Consider the following 12,480-nt stretch of genomic DNA (forward strand, 5'->3'; position numbering starts at 1 on the left):
TAAGATTTTATTGGGGAATTGGGGGAGGAGAACAGACAAGTTGCTGTCCTTTTGTTCTTCTGTCTAGTTGTGGAGGACGTTGCTTCACTGGCCCATGTTGGTATTATCATTGCACTCTTCCTGGGTGAGGCAGTTGCTCGCTGGCCATTGGATGGCCACTCATGGTAGCTCATGCCAGCTGCTGACCCGCCCCACTGCAGCCTATGCTGTCGCCGGCAACTCATGGCAGCCCAGCTCCAGGTCGAGCTGTTGTTCACCATCTTAGCTGTAGAGGGTACAGCATCACTGGCCCACATGTGGGATCTGAACCGGGGCCCTGCTGCTCATAGCTGGCATCCCAAGCCAACTCTTAACCAACATGCCACTCAGCTGTAGTCTTTAAGCATGTTGTCGTCAGTGATCAATTGTGAGATATACTGCAAGTAATTTGATTTGCACTATAAAATACATAACTTTGAATGTGATTTTTTTCTAAGAAAAGTATAGGTTCAAGATTATTCCATATTCAAAAATGCCTTCTCAAGGAAAGAAATCAGGTAGTGTGGTAGCGATTGGCCTCTTGTCTATCTTCTATTTATGTTCTTTAGTATGAAGCATATCCATCTGGTATAGTACATAATTTGCAGCTTTATGAAGTACTACCAAATCTCTTCTTGTTTTAGCTTTTATAAAAAATTTATCTTTGCTAGAAAACCTCCTTGGTCCTTAATTTGAGTAGGTCCAATGCATTTTTTGATGAAACTAGTTCTCAAAATGTCTCACTGAGCAATACCTCCAGCATAGAGTTAGGATACCTACTCCATGTTTTCCTAGTACTCTGGGGCATACTTTTTGTAATTGTTTACTTACTTGACTGTGTCTTATAGTTTCTTGTGAGTTGCCTGAGAGCAACTTTTATGTAATTCAGCTCTAGATCTTCAGTGACTTATAGTGTATTCACCAAATTTTGAATGATTGAATAATTAATATGGTATTGCCAGGATAATGATTCTTTTAAAGTACCACTAGTAAAGACACCTTGAAAGTTGGTAGAGTTTAGATTTTTAAAATATATACAATGTATCCTTTTATTCACTATGACAGGTGAACAATATGGAATGAAATGGGCGAGACAAACTTAACAGTCATTTCAAGTTTTATTTTTCTGGGGTTTACTCACTACCCCAAAGCTGAAAGCATCATATTTCTGCTGTGCTTGCTGATGTATCTGGTCACCTTGCTGGGTAATATCATTCTAATCTCCATCACCATCCTGGATTCCCGCCTACACACACCCATGTACTTCTTCCTCAGCAACCTCTCTTTTCTGGACATCTGGTATACTTCTTCGACTCTCACTCCGATGCTGGCAAATTTTGTTTCAGAGAAAAACACCATCTCATTCCCAGGATGTGCCACTCAAATGTACTTCTCTCTCGCTATGGGCTCCACTGAGTGTGTGCTCCTGTCTATGATGGCGTATGACCGATATGTAGCCATTGGCAACCCCTTGAGGTATCCCATTATCATGAACAGGAGGGTTTGTGCGCAGATTGCAGCAGGCTCCTGGGTGACAGGCTGCCTCACCGCCCTGGTGGAAACGACGTCTGTGCTGCATCAGTCTCTCTGTGGAAATAGCATCATCAACCATTTTGCTTGTGAAATTCTGGCTGTCTTGAAACTGGTTTGTGAAGACACTTCCACGGTGCAATTAATTATGCTGGTAGTCAGTATATTTCTTCTTCCTGTGCAGATGCTTCTCATTTGTATCTCTTATGTGTTCATTCTCTACCACATCCTAAGAATCACCTCAGTGGATGGTCGAAGCAAAGCCATTTCAACATGTGCAGCTCACCTAACTGTGGTGGTTTTGTTCTATGGGACAGCGCTCTCAATGTACCTGAAGCCCTCAGCAGTAGATTCACAGGAAATAGACAAATTTATAGCTTTGGTATATGCTGGATTAACCCCCATGTTGAATCCTATCATTTATAGTCTACGAAACAAAGAGGTGAAAGTGGCTGTGAAAAAATTACTGCTTAGGAACCCTCTTCATGCTTTTTTTAATCCATAGTAGCAAATAGTATCGATAAACATTAAGGAATATGCATATTTAATAGTTATTATGCACCAGAACATTGGGATAATGGGGGAAAGGAAGATAGTCATTTCAAATGAGATGTGTGATTTCTTAAGTCTCTTCCTTGACCCACCACTGAAGCTCTAAAATTATATATATATATATATATATATATATATATATATATATATATATATATATATATATATATATATATATATATATATATATAATGTTACATAAGTATATCTGAAATGTCCTACAAATAGATCTCATGATGACAAATTTCAATTTTTGTTTTGGGTTATAGAGTATAAATATAACTTTAAACATGAAGTTAGTATATTGAGTATTGAAAATTGTATACATGTAATATGCAAATGTAATAACTCCAGTAGATTTTTTTAAAGTTAATTTATGATTAACTTCTATTTTAAGCTGAATTGTTTCTTTCCAAAATTCTTATGTTGAATCTCTGACCCCCCAGTACCTCAGAATGTGTCTATATTTGGAGATAAGGCCTTTAAAGAAGTAATTAAGTTAAAATGAGGCTGTTAGTGTGGGCTCTCATATAATCTGACTTGTGTCGCTTTAAGAAGAGAAAATGTGGACATACATAGATACATCAGTGATGCCCACACACAAAAGAAAGGACAGTGAGAAGGGAGCCAAGGGGAGAGGCCTCAGAAGAAACCAAATCTGCCAACACCTTAATCTTGGACTTCCAGCCTCCAGAACTATGAGCAAATAAATTTCTGTTAAGCCACCCAATCTGTGGTAGGTTGTCATGATAATTAGCAAAGTCATACAACCTCTGTTTCAGTATAGCTACATTTTATGGAAATAATTTCATATTTTATAAATGTGTGGCTATGTTTTATATGGGTAGATATGTTTGTGCATGAAGCTAGATGTGTGTGTTGTGAATGTCTATGTACAAATGTAAATGGTCTGCACAAACATATCCTGAATAGAAGTGGGGTAGAGGAGTGCCAGTCAGGAAAAAAAAAATTAGAAAGTTTAGGGTATGTTGTTGGTCTTAGGGTGCTGACATTATTTTGTAAATTCAAAGAAGCTGCAGGGTATTTCAGTGAAACTACTAATACCCTTTATTTACTGGGATTTTTCCTGACACCTGATTTCTTAAATCTATGGGTATAAATAAGCCCATTTGCACTTGGAAAGAAAAGACATGTAATCTATACTATAGAATTTATAATACCCAAAACTCACTAAATTGGTATAAAATACTGAAATACGTGTATGTGAATATGTCTTATATAAACCACAATAAATTAGAAATTTAAAAGTGTACACTCAGCAGTTTTTATAGTATTTGTAGATCCCCTCTGGACCAGATGACTAAATGTGAGGTTAATTTGCAAAAGTTATTTGCTCTTTATCATGGAGTTGTCACCAGAATCAATAGCGTTGTTGTGATGGTTTAGACCCAGGTTGAGGGATGCCCACTGGTGTAGAAGAAAGACACAGAAGATATACTGGGATTAACTTTAGGCATGTGAGAAAGTCATACCAAAGATTTGACTAGTCTGTCTAAACGGTGACAACTTTAAGACAGGTAGATAGACTGGGATCAATGGATTGACCAACCAACATCCAATGATCATTTTTGAAGGCAATGAACTGTGGCCATTGGAAGAGTAATAGAAGGGTGAGAGAGTGGAGGTAATAGAAAGGTAAGTAATAGTATATGTAAGAAACAGTTATCACAGTGACTAGACTTAAAACTTTTAATTCCAACTCGTCACATTCACTCATTCTACCCTCATTCTGACATTGCACCTTCACTGCCTACCTACGGGCAAGGTGAGTATGATCTATGGATGAGGAGGTAAAAAGTATTCAAACTTCACAAACCTCTATTTACTTTCATAAGTAAGGTTTGTACCCCTTTCAAAATTTTCTGTTATCTGGCCTTGGGTTTATTATCTCCAAATGGGTGCTTTTCTGAAACTATCTTCACCAAATATCTGTAAGCTTAACTGTATAAAGCCCATCTTAAGGCTTTTGATAGGATCATAGGCATTAGTATCTTGGTTTGCTTTGCCCGATTTGAGTCAACTTCAGTAGCACACACACTAGATCACCTCTGCTCTCTCATTCTTTTATTGTCTATGACTAGGCTTTTTTATATTTCATAATTGGTTATATTAATACATTTAATAGAAGGATGGGTCAACATTAGTTATCACTTTTTAAATACAATGAAAAGGAGTGATTTGAATATGTATATTCCATATAAGAAATAATAACTGTTAATGTTAACACACAGACTACCTCTGTATTGAAGAAGCAATAGGGGTAGATCATGACAAATAAAAAGGTTTTGAACAAAGTTAAGATTATGTTTAAATCAAAATGGGTATTCATTAAAAAAATCCTGTTCATTACCCTTTCCACTGAACCCTCATTAGCACAATAAAATAAGATATACAAAAACCTGATTCTCAATTAAAATCACAAAGTATATTATTTTACGTAATGATCTACATACTCCCATTGAAGAAATAAAAATTTGTGGAAAACATAATCTCTTTTTCATTTTCAATGTCAATACTTGGCAATTTAGTAGCTGCTGCAACAGGAGCAGTGATGTGGTATTTTGAAAAATCACTGGCTTTACAACCCAACAACTTGGGATTGAATTCCCACTCTTCTACTTCTTAGCTGTGTGACCTTGGAAAACTGAATATGACCTCTCTGTGCTTTGGTTACTTTATTTGGAAGATGGATACAGCAATACTTATATCATGTGACAATCACATGAGAAAATAAATTCAAAACAAACAACCGATTACTACTTTTTGTTATTCAAGTCAAAGGAAGAGGAAGGGCTATTGATTAGCATTCATTTAAGAGATAAAGGTGAAATGGTTTAATGAGGTCAGATTGTCAAGTACCTTGTACATTGGCCTTTGTTCTGTAGAAAGTGGAAAGTCAGTGAAGATTTTCTTGCACCCTTGTGATGTAATCAGGCTAAGCTCTTAGGTTAGAAAGACCGATTTTGTAACAGTATGGAGGGACTGATTAAGAATGGGAGAGGAGTTAGAGGACCATTACAATAGTGCCCGTAGAGGCAATGAAGACTTAAACAGAAAGCAATGGGATGAAGAAGATAGGATGAATATGGGAATTACAGGGTTGGATTTGAGGATCGCTAATATATGGACAAACGGTCATCAAAGATGATTCCATTGGTCTAAGTAAATAACCCTGATGAAGCCACTGATTGGATGAGAAGAGAAGCTTAAGAGTGAAGACTTTATAAAGATAAGGATATAAGTTGGTTGACTATATATTGGTGGTCAGACTATCTCTAATTCTAAACCAACACCACAAGGTTTATTCTAGTATTTCCCTCTTTGTAAGTCCTCTGACAGTGAGAAACCTGCCTTCCATGGTACCTAGTACATTTGGTTGTTACTTTTTATCCCCTGTGTAGCTGATCTGCCGTTTCTTTTGCTTCACATTACCTTCCATCAGCCCACTGTTCCCACACTAACGTTCTTTATAAGTTGACTGAGATCTAACACTTTAGGCAAGGCTGTCCCACATCAAAGATGCCTGCTTCAGGCTGATGGGTTCTGGCATGCTTGACTGTTTTCTCCTCCTGGGGTGTGCCCTGCTCACACCATTAGGTCTTTATTCAGAGATTCCCTCTACACCTCTCTCAGCCTTGGATCCCCTGAATCATCAGCCTGTGGATGCCTTCCTCACGCATTCAGTCTCTGACAACTCATGCTGGGCCACCCGCCCCACTCTTTCTCCTGGCAGGTCAACGTTCTCCTAACTGCATTTGTGTTCTAATGTCTTCTGCTAGGTACCCTTCTTTCCAGTTGCGATCCTCAACCAGGTACTGGGATTCATACCCTGTATCTTGTGTGCATAACCCTTTCGTCCTGCTTGGGTTCTGACAACCAGAGCTGGGCCATTTCCTGCATGGGTATCCTCGTCATGCTGCTTGAGTTCTGACAGCCTGAACTAGACCTCCCATTCACACTGGCATTTCGCTTACTCTGTCAGGCTCCAGAGCATCGTGCTGGGCAGCACAAGCAAAGATGCCCTCCTGAACACTGCGGGGTTACTAAAACCTTGGCCAAGGGGCCCTTAAGCGTAGATGTTCTCCTCTTCCAGCTCAGGCGACGACACTGTACCAGGAAGCTCAACCATAAATCATATAAATATGTGATATGATACATAAAAAATACAACTACGTGTTATTACTCCCTAGCAATTTCAAAGGGATTTTATTGATAGGAATATATTTAAAATGAATATCTATTGCTTCGAAAAGAATGAAATTGTCAGTGTTCTTTAAGAAGGACTTATACAATTGATATATTTTTCTCAGCAACTGCTTACTGTAGCATACACTGATTTTTGTCTTATCCAGCCCAAATGACCCATGTAGTATATTTTATTCAATCTTTTATCTATACTATTTTTCTATGCATTTAGAATTAGCTTTTGGATTTCTCATTCGGCAAATGAAATAATACATAAATTCAAGTTTTTTTTCTCCTTGCATTATACTAAGTACTTGAACTATATTTTACTCTCCTTTTAAATTTTTAATTAATTGATCAGTTCAACAGTTAATTACTGCCTACTGTTTTTAATTAGTTTGACATTGGACTTCATAAAGAGAACAGTGAATTCTGCCATTGGGAAGATTTCAGAAGCTAACAAATGATGTAATATAAAAGGAAAATTGTTAGAACAGACATAAATTTTGAGGCAGCATGGAGGAGGGGATAACTAACTCTGGATTAAGTTTGAAAGGATTTGCAGAAAATAACACTTGTATTATCTTTGATGAGGTTGCTAGGATGTCACCATACAAAGAGAAATGCGGATGATGGGAGTGAAGTGGCGCTGCTGTTATCCTTAGGTGTGAAAGACCATGATATAACTGCATAATTACATAGTAAATGGAGCACAGCATGTGCAAAGGAAGTGGGAAAAAGATGGGGAGGGAAAAAAAGGGGGAAATATGTACCTGAAAAATAAGGTTAAGGTCAGATCAAGTCCCTGGGTAAAACAAAGATTCAATAATAAACAAAAAATGAGAAAAACATGAACTCAAGTAGTTCTCTCAAAAAGGGGAATGAAAAATATGTGTTTTATTGTTAAGTAGACATATGTACTAGATTTTCTTGGAAAAGCTTAATTTTGATTTTTTTCTTGTTTTTAAAAGTTTACTGTCATGTCTTAGACCAGTTGATACTATATTTTTGTGTCCTTTTCATAAAAATACAAAGCTAAGTTATCATCTTGAAATTTCTTTCCAACGCCTAAACACCTAACCTTTCTTTTGTTGCATTTTTATTAAAAACCTTTGTCTCCAATATGTGAGCTTATTTTGTGAATGAACTCAAAGATCTAAGTTTCTCATTGTTTCCTCCAGAACAAGTGTCTAGTCATCAGTTTTCTCATAGCTCCATGAACCTCTGTATTCCTCAGGCTATAGATGATAGGATTGAGCATGGGTGTGACTATTCCATAGAACAGGGCAATTAGTTTGTTAAAAGCAGAATCTTTGGACTTTGGCTTCATATACATGAAAAGGATTGTCCCATAAAACACAGTCACCACTATTATGTGGGCTGAGCAGGTGGAAAAGGCTTTTTTTCTTCCTTCTGTTGAATTGATTCTTAGTACAGTAGAAAGGATGAAGACGTAGGAAATACAAATCAACAGTAATGGAGAAAACAAAAATATTACATTACCCAACATTATAGTAATCTCATTCAAGGAAATATCTGTGCAAGCCAGCTTGACAAAGGCTAATATTTCACAAGCAAAATGATTAATGACATTTTTCCCACAGAAGGGCAACCGTATTGCAAGAATCGTTTCTGTCAATGAGTTGAGAAGGCCCAGTCCCCAGGAGAGAGCCGCCATCTGAATGCAAAGTGCCTTGCTCATGATGATGGGGTATCTCAGAGGGTTGCAAATGGCCACATAACGGTCATAAGCCATCACGGCTAGAAGCACACACTCTGTGGAGCCCATCATGTAGGAGACAGACATCTGAACAACACATCTAGTGAAGGAGATGTTTTTTTTCTTGGATAGGAAGTGTATCAGCATTGAAGGGATAAAGGAGGTTGTGTACCAGATGTCTAAGAAGGAAAGATTACCCAGGAAGAAGTACATGGGTGTGTGGAGGCACATGTCTAGGAGCGTTAGGAGGACCAGGCTGCTGTTCCCCAGGAGGATCACCAGGTACATCACCAGGCACGTTGCAAAGAGGAGTTTTTCAGCTCGTGGGTACTCAGAAAGTCCCTGCAGAATGAACTCGATCTCTGTCCAATTGGTCCTTTCCATTTTGTTCTTTTATACCTGGGATAATCCAGAAGAGAGAAGAAAAAACAACATGCATGTTAATTTAACGCGTCTGTACAATATTAACATATGAAGTAAGAAGTCATTGTGGGAGGGGCAACAAAAGTGTCAGCGCTCGCTGGAGTGTTGGGAACAGTTGTGAGTTTAGCTTTTCAAATTCCTCTTCCAGCTCATAAGGCAGGGGATTAAAGACACATAAGAAATACACTGGTAGCTTATTAAACACATGGGATTCTGTCTTCCATTCCTGAGATTGTGATGCACAAGTTCTGAAGTAGGGTGAACTATGAACTATTTGCATTTTTAACAAATACTTGTTATTTCCAATTCAGTGGACCCACATATCCCACTTTGAATATTATTATTTTGGAAAGAGCAAACTTAATCTGTTAATATATCTATTTACTGGATTTTATACCATGCCTATCAACAACAATACTATTGGTTTACAAATATGTTCACACATATTACTTATTTTATCATCACTATCATTCACTGAGGAAAGTGAAGTTCATAGAGGTAAAATCTATGTAAAAACATAGTAACTGATATGTGCATAAAAACGCATTTTTCAAATCTGTCTTTTCTTACTTTACATCCTCCCCCCCTTTTTTTTTAACTACATGCTTATTTCTCTCCCAAAATTATGTAAGTTGCCTAAGGAATGAGAATCAGGCATATTTTTAAATTATACTCTTCAGATGACTCTAATGTGCAACTGAGGAAGAGAACCACCTGTCTAGTGGAGTGCTTCCCAATTTTAGTATCCAGATGAACCACATAGAGAATCTTTGTAAAAAATTCTGAATCAGATGGTCTGAAGTGGATTCTAAGGCCTGCATTTATCAACATGTTCCCAGATGCTTCTGCTGCTGCTGCTGCTCTGCAGAACTCACATGACTAGTAAGGCCTTTTGGACCATCGGTCTTTGGTACCTTTGGAGAGTGCCATTGGTGCTTTCATTGAATGTAGGATTGTAATTGAATAGCAGACAAAACGGAACCTTTTATGAGAGCTGGAAGTGAGACATCTGTATTAAGTATGTTGCAATAAACTTTGTGTTCTTTAGATTTTAGATACACAAGCAGCCACATTGCATACAGGACAGCCTACCTTTTATTTCTGCCCACATAAAAGTCATTCCTCTTCCATTTATTGAACTCGCAATTAGGTCAGTATTTTCCAGAACAGGAATTTGAGGTCAGTGGAAGCATCTGAGTTGTGTACCATAAAGCATGGAGCAAGTGACTTTAATCTGAAAAAATTGAAAGAGTAGATATTAGTAGATGACCTTCTTTATAGTAAATAAATGATAGAATATAATTTTGAAAACACCTCTTCATCCTCAAGGAATTCTCCCTAGTTTTAAAAATGTTCCTTGAGGGGAAAAAACAAATTGATCCAATGAATGAGTGGTTTGCCAACAGGTTATGCTGCTTTCTATGACAATTCCAGTTTACAATAGTGAGACATGTTAATCAGCATAATAGAACGTTTATGTATCAGTTGACTGTGGAAAGGAAGACCCACATCTAGTTCAAGCTGCACTGTAATTTGTAGGCACACATTACAAAGAGGATAGGCAAGGTTGGGCAGACTAGGATATACTTGTATTTGGTATTAAGGTTGGAATTTGATTGCCTGTAGGTGCGTATATCAACCTACTGTGAATCTGGGAATAAAAGTCTTACAGGTGCTTCAAAGGAGCATCAGTCATCTGGGGTCTGCACTGAAGTTTTTGCGGGCAAGATGTGAATCAGATCAAATGTCCTCTCTTCTCTTTTCTAGGAACATATCCTAAAAATTGATTTCTATTTGGAAATGGCTTGCAGAAAATAATTATGGTGTGTGTTTGGTATTTTAGCATCTCCAGGGTAGTTGCTGCAGAAAAAAAAAAAATTAACTTGCAAAGCTTTATAAGAGAAACTACCAGTCTGCTTTAATGCTTTCAAGTGGGGGAAAAAGGGATAACGGACAGTATAAAGGAAATTATTTTCATTACTTTTGCTGCGCTAGTGTAGCTTTTAAGAAGCAATTGACAAACACTGTGGAATAGCATTGTGCTTGAATTTTTTTTCTCCACTAAAGTTTACTTTCCGAAAATGGATTCTGAGAGGGAGGGGATGAAAAATTTTAAGATTCTTGATAGTTTCTAATAAATTGCTTTTCATGAGATCCCATGTGTTAGATAGTTCAAGTTTTACTAGTTCTTTGTTATTATTGGATATTATTTTTTAAAAGAATTTTCCATTCTTGGCTAATGCTAGGGGAATTTTTAAGTAATCATAGTACACCCATTTGATCATTATGCACCTACAAATATGACATTTGTGATGAATTTCTATGAATACAAAAATGATGTTTAAATTATGTTAAAATGATTAAGTGAAGACTGAATAAGCAAAACAACAGTTACAGTATTGTTTGCAAAACCAAAACCTTAACCAGGATAACCTAGACAGACGAGAAAGACTGGAAAGAAATATTCAAAACACTAATGGTTATCTTAGAGAACTTTTCCCTACATTTCTGAATTACCCAAATTTCTAAATTAGATATGCATAAAAATAGTATAATAAAGAGAAAAACAGTAAAGCAGGTGTCCAATTATGTTGGGAAAAAATTAATTCACAAAAAAATGGTAAAACAATGTCTTGGGTGTCTAGAGACGACACGGTGAGCCTGAGTTGTACTGTTGTGACCTGTTCAGTGAACGATTGGAACCCAATGTTTCTGGTGAACCTAAAGCATTTCTAATCCTGACCCGCAAAGTCCTCCAGGTAACGGTGTTTATTGGTTTTAGGAGGTACACCAAGATAAAGAACTTGAGTTCTTGACTTAATCATATCTATCAAAAGAGATTGCAGACCACTGATTCCTAGAACAGAATTGTCACTAGAAGATGAAAAAGGTGAATTGGGCTAGACCCTAGCCATCTTTAATCCCTCTCTCCCAGCCCCTGGTCTTTTATAATGAATCACCACCCAGTGGTTCAATGCTTTGGGACTTCATCTAGGCCCTGTTGTAGTGTTGTCATAGACATAGGAAAGTTTGTGACTTTTTTTATCCAAACCAGAAGTCAAACTCTTTAACTTTCTAGAAGGACCTTAACTTGCTCTAAGTTTTTCCTTTTGATTTGTTTTATTGACTTAGCTACTTAAAGGTCTAATGTTTAAAGTACTAAGATTTTTGGATAAAAAACACAAACCGCCTGTACTCTTAAATTCTTACTATAGGAAACAATCCTGTTATCCTCTTCAGCTATCCTGAAAAGAACAATTAAGACCATTGACACTGTGCAAAGATTAATGGATTTGCCAACTCTCAACTTATAGATTTTATAAACTCTAATCTTCAATTAATATGCCACAAGGAAAGATGAATTATTTTAGCTCACAAAGAGAAGTCATTGACAACATGTGAGGTCCTAGTATGAGGCACTTCATATAATTTTTATCATTTAATATTAAAAAATAACCCAAATATTATGATATTTTTACCGATAAGGAAATTAATTTGAGATTGCAAAAGTTAAGTACAAATTTCAATATCAAATGGTTGGTAAATACTAGAACTATGATTTAAACAGTTTCTTTTGATCCCCAAGTTCCCATTTTTATACTATACCACAATGTTTACTAATTTATCCATTTTTTATAAAACCACAATTTAATATGATGCAATTAACTATCCTCAAGGATCCATATGATAAATATACAAATAAAATATATTTGCCTCTTTTGAAAACATTGAAGACATTCATTATCTTCCACTTACGAAGACATTATTCACAATAATGAATTCAAGTAAAAAATATGCCCCAAATTCCTTTCAGGGCTAGTGTGGAGAATTAAGGTCTAGGGTAGTGGAATTTAATTTGTTACATAAATGAGAACTCAAAAGATTTTTGTATTTCTTCTTTTGCCTTGGTCATCTGGGGTTCAGACCAACAATTATAATTACTTCTGCCCTCTGTTACATCTTTTTTTTTGTTTCTAATCCTATTTTCACCATAAACACCTTTAATTCCATTTCCTCAAACCCTTATTAAG

General features: G+C 36.7%; 2 protein-coding genes across 2 annotated transcripts; one reads left to right on the top strand and one right to left on the bottom strand.

The window, feature by feature from the left end:
• The first annotated feature begins 1,102 nt into the window (after positions 1-1,102).
• On the top strand, positions 1,103-2,053 carry LOC109371268 (olfactory receptor 13F1-like). Its single transcript, XM_019623688.1, has one exon. The coding sequence runs from the start codon at positions 1,103-1,105 to the stop codon at positions 2,051-2,053; it is 951 nt and encodes a 316-aa protein (XP_019479233.1).
• Positions 2,054-7,471: 5,418 nt separating this feature from the next.
• Positions 7,472-8,410, bottom strand: LOC109371270 (olfactory receptor 13D1-like). The gene has a single exon (XM_019623689.1). The coding sequence runs from the start codon at positions 8,408-8,410 to the stop codon at positions 7,472-7,474; it is 939 nt and encodes a 312-aa protein (XP_019479234.1).
• Between the last annotated feature and the right edge of the window lie 4,070 nt (positions 8,411-12,480).

This window comes from Hipposideros armiger, unplaced genomic scaffold (genome assembly GCF_001890085.2).
Source record: "Hipposideros armiger isolate ML-2016 unplaced genomic scaffold, ASM189008v1 scaffold_558, whole genome shotgun sequence".
NCBI lineage: Eukaryota > Metazoa > Chordata > Mammalia > Chiroptera > Hipposideridae > Hipposideros > Hipposideros armiger.

What these genes read in the sequence shown, in the direction of transcription:
- LOC109371268 (XM_019623688.1), top strand. Translation starts at nt 1,103, where the DNA reads ATGGGCGAGACAAACTTAACAGTCATTTCAAGTTTTATTTTTCTGGGG.
- LOC109371270 (XM_019623689.1), bottom strand. Translation starts at nt 8,410, where the DNA reads ATGGAAAGGACCAATTGGACAGAGATCGAGTTCATTCTGCAGGGACTT.